Below are 19,626 nucleotides of genomic sequence, written 5' to 3'. Positions count from 1 at the left end.
TGGGGGCTCACCCCACACACACACACACTGGGGCAGTGCAGGGTCTCCCTGAGGACTCACCCCCCCCCCCATACACACACACTGGGGCAGTGCAGGGTCTCCCTGGGGACTCACCCCCCCCCCATACACACACACTGGGGCAGTGCAGGGTCTCCCTGGGGACTCACCCCCCCCCCATACACACACACTGGGGCAGTGCAGGGTCTCCCTGGGGACTCACCCCCCCCATACACACACACTGGGGCAGTGCAGGGTCTCCCTGGGGGCTCACCCCCCCCATACACACACACTGGGGCAGTGCAGGGTCTCCCTGAGGACTCACCCCCCCACACACACACACACATTGGGGCAGTGCAGGGTCTCCCTGGGGGTCGGGGGGGTCTCATGCTGGGACTAGGGCTGCCTCTGGCGTCCCCCCCCTGGCGCGGCGCCGGGGCCGGCCGGATAAGGCGGCGGAACCCCGCGCGGCGGGCCGAGTTGCGCGGGGAGGACTGTGCGCAGGGACCGGAGCCGGTCTGTCTGTCTGTCTGGCAGCCGGTGGCCGCGGGCCGGGCCGGCGGGAGCGGAGCGCCATGGCCGTGGACATCACGCTGCTGTTCAAAGCCAGCGTGAAGACGGTGAAGACCCGGAACAAGGCGCTGGGGGTCCCGGCCGGCGAGAGCCCCAGGGACGAGCTGCTCAAGCGGGGCAGCCAGCGGCCCAAGAGCGACTTCTCCTGCCGGGCCCGCGAGGTGGTGAGTGCGGGGGCCGGCGTCGGGACTGCCCCGGGGAGGGGACCCAGGCGTCCGGGGGGGAAGATAGTTGAGGGGGGGGGGGGGTAATAGTAGTCACAGCCAACCGCCCCGTCTGCACCGGCGCCTCTCCGCGAGCCCCCAGCCCCCCTCCGCAGCTCCAGGTGACCCGCAGATGAGTGCCGTGCAGTGATGGGCTGGGGGCTCCCTTCTCCTTCTCCCCCTTTTACTTCGTGCACTTGGCAACCCCCGCGCCCGCCTGGGCGCTGTCTCTCTTTCCCCGCTGTAACCCCCTCGTCCTGCCAGCTGCGGTGCCCGCCGAGTCCCTCGCTGGCTGCAAGGCTCTGCCCTCGCGGGTCAGAGGGCAGGCTGCGGGCTTTAGGAGGAGGCTTTTAAAAGGCTCCGTTCCCACGAAGACCCAGCTGCTGGCCGGGCGCTTCTGAAGAAATCTGCCCGGTGGCCGTTGACTTTCTGTGGTTTGTGTGGGACTTTCACGCAAGAAGACGAGAGAAAGAAAACCTTAGAATAAATAAAATAATAGCAAACAGTATCCTTGTAAAACGCTCAGCAATTGGTGTGGGGACTCAGGAGAACCTAAAATTGCTCTCAACGCTTTAAAAAAAAAAAAAGGACTAGTTTCCAGGTTGACATTATCGCTTTAAAACTAACCCCTCCCCCAAGTGACTTGGCAGATCCTTAGTAAGGCATGCATATTGCTTATAATAATGACACGTAGTACAGTCTCTGGTGATGTTATATAGCCTCTAGTCTGTACTCATTTGCGCTGATTCTGTTGCCTGCAAAGACCAGAATTTCCAAAGACACCAAGTCATCTCCCTTTCTATAGCCCCTGCTCCTGCAAACATTTATGCATGAGTGTAAATGTACTCATATGAATAGTGGCATAGGAGTTACTAGAACTACTCACATGAATAAACTTAAGTATGTGCATAATTAATTTTCCAGAACTGGGGCCATAGACACTGTCAGTGGTTTTCTTGACTGCTACTCATGCAGAGCTGAGTTGCAGATTTATGTATATGTTCTGTGTGCAGGTAAATGTTACACACCATACAGGTATAGCGTCATAACCATGTGGTAAATTGTATTCACCATGAACCTCTTGACAACCTTACCTGCCTTCTGTTCATTAATCTCCCTTTTTGGGTTTTAGTCTATAATTCCAACCATCTTTAAAAGCTTGAACAGCTTTAATGAATTGCCACTTTTTAAAGTCAACAACCAGAGAAATGTTTGTTTCTGGAGTTGCAGTTTTTAAAAAATATATTTAATAGGCTAAATTCAATCCTGGTTTAAATATTGAAGTCAGTGGAGTTGTACCTGCATACACTAGAGGTGACCTGATATATATAAATGAAATATATAACCTGCAGTTACTGGAAACAAAAATATATATATTAGAGAGAAAATGTATTATTAAGAAATAAAAATGTTGTGGCACTTTTGCTGGAAGGTATCTGCAGAGTTTTTGCACTTTTTGGCATAATGTCACAGGAATATTTTACTTTTGACAATATCAGTGATTTGCAGAAGAATGGATTTAGAGGTGGGAGTGAGAAAGTCTCTGAAATAAATATTTTTGTTAAAAATAGTAATGATCTTTCTATCTAGTTTTTTTTTTTATAAACTGAGCTTTTACAGTCTAGCATAGGTAGAAATATTCTTAAATTAAAATCCCATTTAAAGACTATTTTGTTAGTTTAAGATAATTGATAAAGTCAAATTACCACCACAATTTTATCAAAACTGGAAGCTTGTTTCCAGGAAATCTCTCATCTTAAATCACTTAAAACTGTGAAAATTCCTTCCTGACCCCAAATATGGCGATCAGCTAAACCCTGAGCATGTGGGCAAGACTCACCAGCCAGACATCCAGGCAAGAATTCTCTGTAGTAACTTAGATCCCACCCCATCTAACATCCCATCACAGGCCATTAAGCATATTTACTTCTAATAGTCAAAGATCAATTAATTGCCAAAATTAGGCTATCCCATCATAACTGATCTCAGCCACATAGCAATTGCTTCAGAAATGAGTTGAACCAAGGATAAGTGTTCTGCTAAGGATACCTGAGGCTGAGTTCCAGTTTCAACATGATGCCTGGTCAGCGAGTGGTCTCTGGCAACTTCACAGGAGAGATTAGATATGGGCCTGTCAGCTAATTAAGTAGTTCACAGTATTTTTGCCAGAATGGCAACCCACAGTTTAATTTTCCAGCCAAACCAGAGCAGGCTGTGTAGCAACCTTTAGGGCCTTGCAAACTTGGTCGTAGCTGTTTTATGGAGATACAGTTTGATTTTAAGAGGGAAAATAATGCAAACTATAAGCTGCAGTCCGAGGCATTTATTTTTGCTGTAAAGGCAAGAGACTTTTTGCAAATTAAACTAAGTCTGGGTAGGGCTTATAGTAAAATAAACTATAATTTGTTTGCTACTGCAAAACACGATTTGATTATATGGGAGAGAGAGCACCTCTTTCTAATACTTTGTTACAGGCTTGCAATTACAAATGTAGCTGGTTTTGCCAGAGCTAGGCAATTTAACTTGCAAATTAATTGTTGATTTACACATTAACTTAGCCCGACTTGATTATGTAAAGAGTTGTCACTTTGGATGGGCTAGCACCAGCAGGAGAGTGGATTTTGTGTGGGGGGGTGGAGGGTGAGAAAACCTGGATTTGTGCTGGAAATGGCCCACCTGTTGATCACTTTAGATAAGCTATTACCAGCAGGACAGTGGGGTGGGAGGAGGTATTGTTTCATGATTTCTGTGTGTATATAAAGTCTGCTGCAGTTTCCACGGTAAACATCTGATGAAGTGAGCTGTAGCTCACGAAAGCTCATGCTCAAATAAATTGGTTAGTCTCTAAGGTGCTACAAGTACTCCTTTTCTTTTTGCGAATACAGACTAACACGGCTGTTCCTCTGAAACCTGACATTAACTCTTAATTTTTATACAAATATGTTTATGCATACAGGCTTGGTTGATTTAAAAGAAAAAGATGTTGGGAACATATCAGACCACCAGACCTCTTCCAAGAGCTCATAAGTCAGAATCAGCAGAGGGTAATTCTGCAGGCCTTGGGCTAACTAACCATAGTAGAGTATGCTCGGGAACAATAGAAATTTAGACCAAAGCACAGTTTTCACAATTTATGGAACAGTAAATATCCATGTCAGAAAGATGAATTATTTAATGTAGTTTTCAGAAAGTATGAGATGCTCACAGATAAAGGCCATCCTATTGCAGTCTATTCGATTCTTTATAGGTTCTTGTACACCTTCCATCACCAACGTATCAGCGCACCTTCCGATAGTGCATTAAGCAACATAACTAACATCTGTCGTGTGTGGTTTGTTCTCTTAGCTTCTTCTCGGGGCAAAATTCTGTGTGTCATGTATTGTTTAGGTAGGTTTGTTTGTTTATAAATAATTACATGGTGCTGTGTGTTTATCCTAGTGTACCTTGCACTTGGAGCAGAAGGTGGTGAAGGTTGTGACGGTCCTTATTTTCTGTGGAAGTTTGTTCCTCAGTTTTGGACCAGCCTGCAAGAAAGCTCTACATTCTGCATGGATGAGCTTTGCCCTTATGGTAGAAAGTTCCACTGTGTTTGAAAAGTAGAGTAATTGAACCATGGTCCTCATCACAGAGATTTAGGCAATCTTTTAGATATCCTGGTCCCTGGCGATTGAGTGTCTTGAAGATAAGGACCAAGACCTTGAACTCAACTCAATATTCCATGGGAAGCCAATGTAGAGAATAGAGGGAATAGGTCTGATGTGCTCAAGATAGCCCTGGTTGGTGGATGGATTTAAATCAAAGCGATTTAAATATACCGATTTTAATCATGATTTAAATCAGCAAGCAGGAAACTTTGATTTAAATAATCCATTTTAATCACGTTTTGCATTTGTACTTTTTAGTTATTGTTATGAGCTGGGTGAAACCTTGTTATGGGTCGACTTAAACCCTGCTGAGAAGGATGGGTGTGAACTGGTCCTTGAATTAGCATAACCATAAGAATAAATTAATCACAAGCCCCTACCTAAGATAAGGGTTATGTGAACCTCCCTGGGAGTTTGGACTGAGTGGGTGGGTTGGTGGGTGGAAGGGTTTGCTGAGTAGCATGTGAGGGAGTTTGAGAAAATAGGTAGAACACAGAGGACCAGAGAATGAAGGGGGGAGGGATAGCCCAGTGGTTTGAGCATTGGCCTGCTAAACCCAGGGTTGTGAGCTCAATCCTTGAGGGGGCCATTGAGGGATCTGGGGTAAAATTGGGGATTGGTCCTGCTTTGAGCAGGGGGTTGGACTAAATGACCTCCTGAGGTCCCTTCCAACCCTGACATTCTATGATTCTAATGATGCAGCTGAAAGGCCAGTGTCTGACCTTGAAAGAAAACTGGGGAGAGGTTTTCGGGTCAGGGATGCAGGCTGAAAAAAGTGCTCTTGGCGCTGTGAAGAAAAGAAGCTGTTTCCTGCTTGATTCCTTCTGCATTCAGAGACGCATTTGTAAATAAACAAAACTGCCTCAACGAAATACCTGTTTATCACCAATTTCTACTCCCAGCTGGAATATCCCCAGTGCCCCAAAGTTTGACTAGCTGCTCAGGTCGAAAAGGGGCAACATTATTTTCCTTAAGAAAGGTTGATTCTCATTAGTTGGTAGCCATTAAAACATGTTGAAATCAACATATATGTGGCCTCTACATAAATTTGGTGCTTCTTTTTGCTATCTAGGAGGATGCATTGTATCTATACACATTTATTTAAATAATTATATAGCTTAATTTACATTTATTCAGATTCTTAATTTTTCTTTTTTTTTTAATTGTTAGAAAATGGTGATTGATTTGTTATTTGGTAGAAGAGGATTAATTCTTTATTTGAGATTGTTTTGTGTCAAGCTCTATTTGGATGGAAGTTCAATTGAATGCATAAAATCAACATTTTAGTCTTTTGATTAAATATATGGCAATTGACTGTCTTGAAAGACTCTGGTGTAATTGGGAAAGCAGTTCACTTACTGTGTATCAAGCATCATGAGTGGCTAAACAGTCAATTCTCAAGCAACAGTCCATGCCACTTACAATGCAGGCATCAGGCACAGAGAATGAAGCCAGTTATCTGCTTGATGGCTTCTGCACTTTTCTCTCTCGCAACTACCTCTGATCAGCCTCTTTGACTCTGTGGTGCAGTGCAGTCCTCTAGTGTGGCTTGTTGCTACTGCATCTTCCCAGCTTGGGGTGTCAATGATGAAAGTTTTCAAGTCCCTATTGCAAATGTCCTTGAACCTGAGGCTAGGTCTGTGCAGTGACCTTGGGGCATCTGCAAGTTCTCCATACAGGAGATCCTTTTGCAGTATGTCAGTCATCAATCCGGCACAGATGAACAAGCTCATGGAGTTGTCTGTGTTTGCAAATTAGACTTCGTAATTTTTGCTTTCGCAAGTTCTTTGGTGTCATGAGTTTTGATATTTAAAGTATGTGAAAGGTGTTTAGCCTTCTTTTGTGCCTGCTGTAGGTGGTCCAGATCTTGCCATCATACAGAAACATGCTCAGAATGCATGTCTGGTAGACCCATATCTTGATGTTCAATGTTGGTTTCCTTTTATTCCACATATACTTGATCAGTTGGTCGAATGTAGTAGCTGCCTTTCTGATATGAGCAGTAAGCTCATTGTCAAAAGAGAAGTTATCCGATGCAGTTGGTCCTAGATAACAGAACTTGTGCAGAACTTCTACAGTGGTGCTAGTTCGTAAAACTTCTGGTGCAGTCAACACATCTTGTACCACAATCATTGTCTTCTTTAGACTGATAGTTAGTTCAGATTAATCTCAGACTTCAGCAGAGCTATTGCAAAGTTGCTGGAGCTTGTTGGGGAATGATGATTAAGGCTCTAAAATTAAGACATCTCTCAAAATACAACACAGGGGAAATTACCAATTGTGTGTGTGTTGTAATGATTTGTAAACATAAGGACAGGTTTCAGAGTAACAGCCATGTTAGTCTGTATTCGCAAAAAGAAAAGGAGTACTTGTGGCACCTTAGAGACTAACCAATTTATTTGAGCATGAGCTTTCGTGAGCTACAGCTCACTTCATCGGATGCATACCGTGGAAACTGCAGCAGACTTTATATATACACAGAGAATATGAAACAATACCTCCTCCCACCCCACTGTCCTGCTGCTAATAGCTTATCTAAAGTGATCATCAGGTTGGGCCATTTCCAGCACAAATCCAGGTTTTCTCACCCTCCACCCCCCCACACACAAATTCACTCTCCTGCTGGTGATAGCCCATCCAAAGTGACAACTCTTTACACAATGTGCATGATAATCAAGTTGGGCTATTTCCTGCACAAATCCAGGTTTTCTCACATCCCCCCCACCCCCATACACACACAAAAACTCACTCTCCTGCTGGTAATAGCTCATCCAAACTGACCACTCTCCAAGTTTAAATCCAAGTTAAACCAGAACATCTGGGGGGGGGGGGGGGGGTAGGAAAAAACAAGAGGAAATAGGCTACCTTGCATAATGACTTAGCCACTCCCAGTCTCTATTTAAGCCTAAATTAATAGTATCCAATTTGCAAATGAATTCCAATTCAGCAGTTTCTCGCTGGAGTCTGGATTTGAAGTTTTTTTGTTTTAAGATAGCGACCTTCATGTCTGTGATTGCGTGACCAGAGAGATTGAAGTGTTCTCCGACTGGTTTATGAATGTTATAATTCTTGACATCTGATTTGTGTCCATTTATTCTTTTACGTAGAGACTGTCCAGTTTGACCAATGTACATGGCAGAGAGGCATTGCTGGCACATGATGGCATATATCACATTGGTGGATGTGCAGGTGAACGAGCCTCTGATAGTGTGGCTGATGTTATTAGGCCCTGTGATGGTGTCCCCTGAATAGATATGTGGGCACAATTGGCAACGGGCTTTGTTGCAAGGATAAGTTCCTGGGTTAGTGGTTCTGTTGTGTGGTATGTGGTTGTTGGTGAGTATTTGCTTCAGGTTGCGGGGCTGTCTGTAGGCAAGGACTGGCCTGTCTCCCAAGATTTGTGAGAGTGTTGGGTCATCCTTTAGGATAGGTTGTAGATCCTTAATAATGCGTTGGAGGGGTTTTAGTTGGGGGCTGAAGGTGACGGCTAGTGGCGTTCTGTTATTTTCTTTGTTAGGCCTGTCCTGTAGTAGGTAACTTCTGGGAACTCTTCTGGCTCTATCAATCTGTTGCTTTACTTCTGCAGGTGGGTATTGTAGTTGTAAGAAATCTTGACAGAGATCTTGTAGGTGTTTGTCTCTGTCTGAGGGGTTGGAGCAAATGCGGTTGTATCGCAGAGCTTGGCTGTAGACGATGGATCGTGTGGTGTGGTCTGGATGAAAGCTGGAAGCATGTAGGTAGGAATAGCGGTCAGTAGGTTTCCGGTATAGGGTGGTGTTTATGTGACCATTGTTTATTAGCACTGTAGTGTCCAGGAAGTGGATCTCTTGTGTGGACTGGACCAGGCTGAGGTTGGTGGTGGGGTGGAAATTGTTGAAATCATGGTGGAATTCCTCAAGGGCTTCTTTTCCATGGGTCCAGATGATGAAGATGTCATCAATATAGCGCAAGTAGAGTAGGGGCTTTAGGGGACGAGAGCTGAGGAAGCGTTGTTCTAAATCAGCCATAAAAATGTTGGCATACTGTGGGGCCATGCCGGTACCCATAGCAGTGCCGCTGATCTGAAGGTATACATTGTCCCCAAATGTGAAATAGTTATGGGTAAGGACAAAGTCACAAAGTTCAGCCACCAGGTTAGCCGTGACATTATCGGGGATAGACTTTGAGTGAAAAAGGCCTTTGAAAACCCATATTTAAAGAAGATTTTAAAAAGCTTTGACATTTTGGGGTCCGAGTGCTCTTTAATTGCTCCCCACTCCACCCCACCAGGCATGATAATACACACGTACTGAACTATGATATTGAAAAATAAATATGAAGAATGGCTAAATGGCAAGATTGAGAGCATTGTTAGTTATATTTTTAATCATTTATAATTATGGATAGTAAATGAGTTTAGATGAGGTAACATTTCAGTCAAGGCCTTGATGGCATGAGTGTGGTTTTGCTGGTTCTCTTTTTGTATAGAATTGCTAATTTGCTTAAAATGATGTTATTGCTGACAGGACAAAGGTAACATTGTGTGGAAGGGTTCAATTTACACAGCAAAGGCTGTGTAAATTGAAGCTTGAGCATGTGTATTGTACAGGTTACTTAAAACAAATGCTTAATGTTGGTTGGGGAAAGGTTTATAAAAATGTAATGAGAAAATGTCCAAAAAGATCCAGGTGAACAAGGCCTAAATTGGAGAAACACTGGATCAGAAACTGAAGGAAAGGGGCTGAAATACCAGACCAGGGATCGGAGGTGGCGATGACCGTCATGAAATAGAGGAGAACTTTCTGCAGTGTGGAAACTGGGACTCCCTACCAGTTCTGTTTTATCTTTTTATCATCTGGCATAAATATGTGTTCAGTCACCATGAGTGATGATAATTCTGTCTGAAATTCTATAAGTAAAGGTGAAAATTGAGTAAGCCTAAATTGGGTGGACTTGTGACTCTGTTTACCACCTTACACTTCCTGGATGGGGATGAGTCCAGGATTTCTTATTGCCACTTCTGGGTCTTTGGGATTGTGACCTAAAGACTTTTGGAGTATTAACAAGGCCTAGGAGGTTGTAGGGAGCCCCTAGCCGTGGGATTGGAAAAAAAAAAAAAAAACAGGTCAGAAAATAAGTTCTCATTATCATAATGAAGGAATATGTCAAACAGTTTATAATCTCCTACAGAGGGGGATTTGATACAAAAGTCTTAGCCAAGGAAGAACGGTAGGACATAGTTGAAAAGACTTTTAAGAGTAATATTCTGAAAAACAGAAATACAAGAACTTCCATAAAAAGGGATTATGTATTGAAGAATTATATTTAACGGTCTTGTGTGTGGGACAAGTTAAAAGGTGTTAGTCCCGCAAACAGTTAAAAGTACAGATTAAAAAAGGCTGTGGCCAGTGCTCTTCGTGAAAATCAATCACAGTGTTGGGACAGCGAGAAACCAAAAACAACACAGAATATGTGTCGTGAGAAGACAAAATGCGTAGTGATGTGCCCAAACGGAGAGAGTGCTATCAAACTATAGAGAATTTAAGGAAACGTAAGGGCACTGTCACTGTTGCTGCATTTTCCGCATCTGCCTCTTTGGGAAGAGGATAATGATGAGCTTGATTTGTGTTCTTCCCCCTCCTTCACTCTGGTGAACTCTTCTGTTAAAATATCGGCCACTGGTAATTTTAATTATTATAGATCTCTCAAATAGTTTGTTAAAAAGTTTGTGTTAAGTCATGGAAGAGCAAATATGATGTTGGATTCCTCATACCACCCAGATCCATGAAAACATGTATGTTAAGTTTTTGCTAGAAACAGAGAAAATGGTCAAGTAAAATTGCAGTTTGGACATGTGAGCAGCTTAAACGTGTCAACAGTTTACAATCTGCAATATACAAAGGAAAAACTTCAGGAACGTCACACCCCATTTAAAGAGGAAGGCATGTGTAAAATTAATAGGCTTTTAAAAGAATTCCACTAAAATCTATTTGCCTTAACAGTCAAAGAATTAAATTTATTCATGATTTTAAATATGTAAAGTCAGTTAATCTTATCATCTTTGGTTCTAAGTTAAAAAGCTGACAGGCAATGGTGAAAGTCCTATGGCAAGCAGACAACATATGGTTGCACACATATGAGAAAGTAGGGGGGAAAGGCAAACATAAAACTTATAAAGTCCTTTGGGTAAAGTAAAGAATTAAGTATATTAAAAAAATTAATCATTTGTTTAATAGTGTTTCTTTTGTTACAGTCATTCAAGACAAACAGAGTCCTGGATGAACTTCATCTGAAGTGCAGTTACTAACTCAAACATTTTTTTTCTTTTCTTTTAAGAATCAACAGTTGGTCTCAGTCAGCGTATGTCTTTTTTTCCCACTGACTAACCCCAATAGCATTTTCTATATTCCTCACTCAGCTTACTATGTTAAATTGTTCATTGTATTTGCTTTGGAAAACTCTGGTTCCACCTGCCTAGCCTTATAGTTTTATATGTTGTATGTTCTGTGTCACGTGTTGTTCTTTTTACATTTCTTCTTTTTCCACTTTTTTCCTTTATGCCACTTTTCCCAGTGAGGGTCGTGGCAGTATCATGGAGAGTAGGGAGGACCAGACCTCCCTTTCCTCCACAACAGTTTCCATCTCTTGGGGGATTCTAAAAGTGTTCCCAAGTGTTTCCAGGCCAGATGGGAGAGATAATCTGTCCAGCGTGTCCTGGGTTGGCCTTGGCGCCTCCTCGCAGTGGGACCTGCTCAGTAGAGTTCCAAAGGAAGCCTCTTCGGGGGCATCCTTATCAGGTGCCCGAACCGCCTCGGCTGGCTCCTCTCGATCCGGAGGAGTAGTGGCTCTACTCTGAGGCTCTCCCGTATAACCGAGCCCATCACCTTGTCTAGGAGAGTAAGCTCAGCCACCCTGCAGAGAAACTTCATTTCCGCCACTTATACCTGTTATCTTGTCCTTTTCGGTCATTACCCGAAGTTCATGACCATAGGTGAGGATGGGAATGTAGATTGACCTGTAACCTGAGAACTTCATCCAAGAACTCAGCTCCCACTTCACCACCACAGACCAGTACAGTGCCTGCATTAGTGTCGCTGCTGCTCCAATCTACCAGTCAGGCTCCCGCTCGTAATTACCACCACTTGTGAACAAGACCCCTAGATACTCTTCCACTAAGGCAGCTGCTTAAAGCAGCTGCTTCCCCTTCACCTGGCGAGAAGAGTCCACTTTCTTCCGGGAGAGGACCATGATCTCCGATTTGGAGGTGCTGATTCTCATCCCAGCCGCTTCACACTTGGCAGCAAAATGTTTGAGTGTGCATCTAAGATCACAGTCTGAAGAAGCAGGGACAACATTATCTGTAAAGAGCAGAGATGCCATCTCCGAGTCCCTGTACCAGATGTACTCCACAGCTTGGCTGCGTCTTGATATCCTGTCCATGAAAATCACGAATGGGAGTTGAGGACGAGTTGCACCCTTGGCGGAGTCCAATGCTCATCTTGAATGAACTTGACTTAATGCCAAGAATACAGACATGACTCGCACTCCAAGAATAGAGAGACCAGATAGTATGCAAACGTGGCATTGGCATCTCAAACTCCTGCAATGCTTCCCACAAGACATCTCAGGGAATGTGGTCATATGCCTTCTGCAGGCCTACAAAACAAAGGTAGACCGGATTAGCAAACTCCCATGACCCCTCAAATATCTTCACGAGAGCAAAGAGCTGGTCTGTTGTTCAACGGCCAGGACGGACTCTGTATTGTTCCTCGTGAAACCGAGGTTCAACTAATGGGCATAGCCTCCTCACCAACATCATGGCATAGGCTTTGCAGGGGAGGCTGAGGAGTGTGATTTCCCCCTATAGTTGGAACACATATTCTGATCTCCTTTCTTAAAGATTGGGACCCCCTAGTTTGCCAGTCCAGAGGTACTGCACCCGCCTTTACTCCGAAGGGAATTGTGCGCCAAAAAATTTAAAAGTATATGCACAATATTTTAAAAATCTGCAAAATTCTGCACATTTTATTTGTCAATAAATAAATGTGGCTCCAGCATGGCAGTGGGGAGCACAGGACACTGGCTGCATTGGGGTGGGAGATCACCCCGAAGCCCCCACCTCGCCCAGTACAGGGACTTGGCAGTGAGGCTGCACCTAACCCTGACACAGTGCAAGGGCTGGGCCTTCCCCAGAAACACCCCAGGGCCCCGTCCCTCTGTGTCATGTGCACCAGGTGTGGGTGGGCAGGCTCAGCTTAGCAGGATCCAAGTGTGGAGGGGATCTAGGTTTGGGGTGGGAGGTTTCTGTGTGGGGCAGTCTGGGTGTGGGCATCTCAGTGGGAGATCTGGATGCACAGGGGCTCATGGGGGGTTCTGGGTGCAGGAGCTATGGGACTCTGCAGGGGATCCAGGTGATGGTGGTTTGGCTCAGCGGAGGGGTCTGGGTGTGGGGAGATGGGGCTTGGCAGGGCGGGCTGGGGGTTCATGGGGGGGTCTGGATGCTGGATGCTGGAGGAGTGGGGCTCAGTGGGGTTCTGGGCTGGGGGGCTTGTCGGAGGGGTCCATGTGTAGGGGTTAGGGTTTGTCAGGGTGAGGGTTCAATGGGCCTGCTTAATGGGAGAGCCCCAGCTGCTGCCGAGGGGACTCTGCATGCCAGGATTCCCCTTCCCCCCCGTGATTCCCCTATCCCCTTTTCTTCTCCATCCCCCTTCCCTCACAATACTCCAGCTGAGGCCTAATTAGTGCAGAGTAGAGTAGAGTAGAAGAATTACTTCTCATGTCTTGCTTACAACATTCCTGCAAATACATCCCAGAATGAGGTTCGCCTTTTTTGCAACATTGTTATACTGTTGACTCATATTTAGCTTGTGGTCCACTATGACCCCCAGTTCCCTTTCCGTAGTACTCCTTCCTAGGCAGTCATTTCCCATTTTGTATGTGTGCCACTGATTGTTCCTTCGTAAATGGAGTACTTTGCATTTGTCCTTATTGAATTTCATCCTGTTTACTTCAGACCATGTCTGCAGTTTGTCCAGATCATTTTGAATTTTAATCCTAGCACTTGCAACCCCTCCCAGCTTGGTATCGTCCACAGACTTTATAAGTGTACTCTCTATGCCATTGTCTAAATCATTGATGAAGATATTGAACAGAACCGGACCCAGAACTGATCCCTGAGGGACCCCACTCATTATGCCCTTCCAGCACGACTGTGAACCACTGATTATCAATACCCCGCACACCCTAGTACAATTCTTATTTCCCAAGTATTAAGGGAAACCCAAAAAAAGGATTAATCGGTTAATTAATCACAATAATGATTAAAACTGGAAATTATAGTAGAGCTAAGGATATAATGTGCAGTGCAATGGGTACATAAACATTCAAGAAGCTTTAAGAGATATCCAAATGGGGAAGATGCCTAGCCTCATCACCAGTGAATATTTGCTGGATTGGTATAGGAATGAAACACAACTAGTCACAGAGATTGTTACCACAGCTAGGTTTCCCAGGATATCAGTGTTACCACTTTACAGAAGATTTTCAAGTTTGTTTTTCATTTTCCCTTCCAATAATTGAAAAGAAGGATGTTTATGAGACAATAGTATATATTCACTTTGTAGGGGTCCTTGAAGACTCCATTTTTAAGGGATGTGTCAGGGTCTCCCAGTTACTAGTAAGACACGTGGATGAAGGAAAACACCAGTATTCCCTCTAATTTTTTACGTCCCTGTGTGGAATGAATTTTGCTAATGGCACCGATATGGAATGATGTGTGACACATCACCTTCATATTGGTGCACATAAAATTCATGTGGTTGGGGGTGTTTTCAGTTTACATGATGATATAATCATTTTTTAAAAAAAGAATTGCCATAATGGGCCAGTGTACACATCAAGAATATGCTAGACTTCTTTATACAGGTACTGAGTAAGGAGGAAAAGAAAAATTCCCCATCTCAGCGGTTTAGTGTCTGAAATTACACTTTACTACAAATCCATAACAAATGACAGTGTATATGCGTGTCTAACATAGCTTTTAACCACCAACCCACCTGCCGTTCCTGATATATTGCCATTGGTAAAAGACAGTTCTCATTGTCCTGTAGCATTGCAGTGGTGACAGTTTTTCCATTTATTTAAAAAACAAAAACAAACAAAAATAAAATCATGCATACACTTACAGCAAAGCAGTCTCTTGGACTTGTTATATGGTAAAACCAAATGGCCCAAATGTAGATGCTTTAATCCCATCAGGCTATTCTTTACTGACTTGAAGGGGGTCTGAGAACAACATTTGTGGACATAGTCCCAGTATGTAATCAGCAGCAACAACAGGCAGAAATAGAACGCTGCTAGTCTAGCTAATTGGATCTAGATTTCAAACAAGATAGCTGTTACCCATAATATTGCAATAGTTTCATAATGTTTGCAGTGTTGTTGTATCCATGTTAGTCCCAGGATATAGGAGAGAGAAGGTGGGTGAGATAATCTCTTTTATTGGACCAGCTTCTGTGGTGGATGAGACAGAGGACTGGTCTATGCTAGAAAATTAGATCGGTGACTAAGGGAAGCTACTGATATCATAGTGGCATGAGTTCCTTAACACTTTATGTATGTTAATATAGTACTGTATTTGCTAAAAATTCAGGCTTGCTGTAGGATATAATAATTGATGAGGCCTAATCCTGAAAACCTCTGCTCATGAGACTAATTTCATTTAAATCTATGAGAAAATTGAGACAACATCAGAACGGAGTCTGTTTCATCATAGTTAATTAGTTTTTCTGTGATGAGATACACCATAAGAATTAGTGCTACAAAATCTCACTCAGAGAGATACTATGGGACAACAAATACTGCCAAAAATGTCAGAATTGAAGTTGTTAGAATCCTTATATATATAATCCTAAACAGATTTACTGTTTAGTTTATAGACTCTAATGGTTACCTAATAATTCCCAAAAGAGAACATATGCCTGAAAATGTAATATATCATATTCTTGGTATTGCAAATTATACTCTTTAGTAGAAATTAATTAATATGACCAATTTTGGACTACAAGTTATTTTCAGTTCACTTTTTTTTTACTGTGGCAATGAGTTAGAGTCTAATAAATTGAGCTCATAGCTGAGGTCATTAGGAACAAAAGAGATTTATTTCTCCCCCTTCTAACTGTTAAAAAGTTCATTATTTCATAACATATTCCTTGATAATGCTGTGTTTTGTACAGTACTTGCACACAAACTTTTATCTTTTGACTGATTCCAAATTGTAAATTTTTTTCAGCACAATTTAAATGCATCTCTTTCCAGTATGAATGTCAGATTCTGCTTCATAACTGAGGTTGAAAGTGGTGTCCGATTTATTCTCGCCCTGATTTTTTATTTCCATCCCCCCTTGCCCCTTCCCTCCCCTGTTGCATTCCCTCCATTCTTCTTAGAGAAGAATTTTGTCCTAAAAAGTTGAGGGAAGCTATGAAGGTCATATTAAAAGTGCTGGAGAAGAAAGAGTGAAAAGCAATGAGAGAAAATGATATAGGAAAGATATTAATGATTTCAGAGTAGAATAAAAAGCTTTAATTCAATCAACTAATGGTCCCCATGTGACTGTTTCTGGTTTCAGCCAAATTAATTTAAGAAATAGTGGCAAGTATACATGGTTAGCCTTTGGAGGATGTAGTTATGAGTGTCCTTATTTTTGTGATCTCTTAAATTTCAGTTCAAATTCAGCTACCTTTTAAAAAAAAAAAAAAAAGAAAAGTAAACTCCTAACCCCATTGTATAAGTTGTTTTCTCAATATAAAATGACAGGGCTGAAAATTACGGTGATTTCTGCCCCCCCCCCCCCCCCCCCCGAGTTGCTAGTCATTTTTGCCACTGTGGCTAATCCACCATCCAGTGGCAGTGAAGCATCCAAAAGTATTCCAAGTCTGCCACTCAATATTGTGAGGGCATATGCCCTCTGTGATGGAGGATATTCATTCCTCCCCATCCTCCCATTTCAGTCTTCCAGGGCTAACTTTGATGCCCCTGGGTCACTGATTTTTTTGGATGAGAGGGGGAAGGGGATTTTTTTACTGGGTTTTAACTATGGGAGGAACTCCCTAGGCTCCTGTTGATGGAGTTAGAGCCACTGTAAACTCTTTTCAGCTGCTGGCTAGCAGTTGAATTGGCTTCTCCTCTGAGTTGCAGACTTGACATCTTGCCACAAGTACAGGATAAGTTCAACAGAGGCTCAGTTACAAGCTTCTAGCACATGGTGGATTGGTGAAGAAGGGAGGATTTTGCCTCCTGCTTTCCTCAGAAGCAGGCCACACTTGGGGCAAGGGATGAACCCCAGGAAAAGGGGAAACAGAAAGGAGAGTGGGGGGAGAGCCTCAGAGGGAGTAGAAGGGGAGTGAACTTAAGTGGAGGAACAAAGTGATAGGGAAAGACAGGCACAGAGAGAGAGAGAGAGAGATGGGGGGAGGACTGGAGATAAAGTGGAATACTGAGTGAGATCCAGAGAGCTAGAGAGAACAGAAGAGGAGGAGAGATAGTTGAACACACAGAGTAGGGAGAGGGACACAACAAATAGGACAAATGAGAGAGAGAGAAAATGAGGGAGAAAACAGAAAATGGCATGGAGAATGATAGAATGGGTCTGAAATGGGAGGAGAAAAAAGGGAATGAAGAAGGGAAAGCAAGGAAAAACCTAGAGAACTTTTAGGTTAGTGAATTTTGTTTGTTATGCTTTATTTATTTATTTATTTATTTATTTATTATTCTGGCAGATGTTCTGTATCTCTAAATTTTGGGAGTAGGATGGGCCGACCATTTTGACCACTTCTATTATGTTAATATTGTTGGCAATTTTGGATTCTGCAATTAAAGAACTCATGAAAAAGGCAAAAATGAAATTTGAAATTTAGCTGAGCAAACAGAAAACCAGCTTCATTCTTTGGAGAGTTGTCCACTGGGGAGTTTTTTTCCCCAGATGTTGCTTGCTTTGAGAATACCTCAGCTCTCTTTCTTCTTCAGGAGAGACCTGAATATTCTCATTTCTCCCTTTTCTTATTTTAGAGGGGAGGGGAGGTAGGCCTGAACTTTTATATGTGTGTATGGCATATGTCCCACATTTTAATTTTATACTATGGTGACGTAAAAAAAGAAAATCATGATGAGGCAGGGAGGGATACCCTATTTGTCTTGGGCATTTCTAGAATGCTGTTCACCATAGTATCTGCTGAATACAGAAGCAGGCCGAAGTGGTTTCCTTTCTCTGACTAACAGAATTTCAGAGAGATCATAGATCTTAGCAACTTTGTGCCGTGAAACTTTTACCATATTATCAGAAATACAATTGTGGTACTGTAGTTTAGGACTCTAGCGTGATTATACATTAAATTTTGTCAGCAACAAAATGGGAGGTTTTTGGTTGACGTATTGTCTCTCTCAGCACAGGTACAAAGGTAGGTGAGTAGGAAGTACTTAAGATGTGGGCATTCAGAGCTGAAAAACCAAAGAAACTGTATTATGTAAACAAATAGTAATATATATTTGCTATCAATATGTGCTCAGATTTATGCTGCAGTATCTTTGGAATTGTTTTTATCACCATAATTAGATGCTAGGGTAAAATCTCAATGTCAAGCTGTTTCCTTGTATTTTTTGGCACCTAATGGATTAAAATTCTTTTTGTTTCAGCATTGATGAAGAGATATTGTATGTCAGTAAAATATTGTGTAATGTTCTTGGTCTTGGGATCTCCATGACTATACCTGTAAAATGTTTTTCAACGTGGAGAATAAGTAGGTTAAGGATTGGAATTACATCTTTAGCAGTTAGAGCAATTAAAGGGTAAAGTTGTGGGGTCGGGGAGAGTTGTTGCCAACAATTTTTGAAAAATGTTTCTAATAACTAAAATATTACAGTTTAAAATAATTGCTTAGAATGATAAATAGTGGCTACTTTACTGAAGACATAAGTTTCCTGATTTCAGGGCAGTGGTGGCAAACCTTTGTCTGCCAAAAATAACACTTCATAGTTGTCAGGTGCCAACCTTTCCGGTGTGTGTTTGCCCCTTCTCACCCTTTCATTCTGCCTCAGCTTCCATCTTTCCCTTTGTTTGGGGGTAGAACAGCAGTATAGTACAAACACATGTACATCATATACTCAAGTTTAAGTTTCTGCCTTTTGTTCTGTTTACACAAATATTTTGTCTCACATCTTTGAAAAAACAAATACATTTAAAGGTAATCCATCCTCCTCCTAAGTATTATTTTCCTGGTAAATAAAGTCCTCATGATGAAGCCCACAATGGATGAAATTTTTTAAAATATTTTCACCCGGTTATCTATTTTTAATTTATACTAAGGTGTCATGGAGGCCATATAAGTGCTTAGATGTAGATGAATATGAAAAAATTAACTTGTGCAGAATCAGCACTTGAATCACCATCTGTCAGGTATTTCCTTTTTTGGTTGACTGTTTTTCTCCTGGGGTATTGTGGATTTAATCTGTTTCTGGTATGCAGCTTGACCTATGTCCACACTGCAAAATGGATGGAAGGGAGGCTTGGGCTCAAACTTGGGACAGGGCCTGGGCTTAGTGTGCAGTGTAGCCGTATCCCCCAGAAGCTCTGAGAAAAAGCATATCAGTTAATTAGACAGATTCACTAAAATTAAGAGCAAGGTCTTAATGTTTTGTGGTCACTAAAGAGTTGAAACTCTGATGTAGAAGGCTTTGAGCTGGCTGCCAACTGAATTTCACTACTGTAAAAAAATTTCAAGGTTTTGGAGATTTTGTTATCCTGAATCAGGATGAAAAGCCAAACACTGGACATTTTTTGCAGAAGTGAAATTCTGCAATATTTCATTTTGGAAACACTGAAATATTCCCACTGGGGGAATGTTTTGGTGTTTTCAAAGCAGAATATCCTCCCCAGGACACTGGAATGCCTGGCTCCATGGCAGCCTGTGAGCTCTGCCTCTGCAGTAGCCCATCAGGTGAACTGAGGGAGAGCTCCAACCTCATAGCATCCCACCAGGTGGGCTGCTGAGGAGACAGGGAGGTGGGTGAGTGAGCAAGAAACCAGACAAGTTTCTGTTGGAATTTTTGTAGAAACTGACATGTACCCTGGAAAATCTCAAATTTGAAGAATCAGCATTTTCTGATGGAAAAACGTTCTCTTGGAGAATTTCCAACCACCTCTCATGACACAGTCTCAGAATTTCTGGTTGTTCTCA

General features: G+C 42.6%; 1 protein-coding gene across 3 annotated transcripts in view; it reads left to right on the top strand.

Moving 5' to 3' along the window:
• The first annotated feature begins 474 nt into the window (after positions 1 to 474).
• Positions 475 to 19,626, top strand: part of STX18 (syntaxin 18) — a 122,085-nt gene continuing 102,933 nt past the window's right edge. The window contains exon 1 of one of the 3 annotated variants that reach the window (XM_048848874.2): positions 475 to 734. In XM_048848874.2, coding sequence (XP_048704831.2) covers positions 573 to 734 — 162 coding nt within the window. In that variant the 5' untranslated portion in view covers positions 475 to 572. The remainder of the gene's footprint in view (positions 735 to 19,626) is intronic. The other 2 variants (XM_048848873.2, XM_048848877.2) reach the window with 2 other exon arrangements.

Source organism: Caretta caretta, chromosome 4, assembly GCF_965140235.1.
Source record: "Caretta caretta isolate rCarCar2 chromosome 4, rCarCar1.hap1, whole genome shotgun sequence".
NCBI classification, from domain to species: domain Eukaryota; kingdom Metazoa; phylum Chordata; order Testudines; family Cheloniidae; genus Caretta; species Caretta caretta.
The sequence above is the reverse complement of the archived record's forward strand: the minus strand, read 5'-3'. Positions and strand labels throughout refer to the sequence as shown.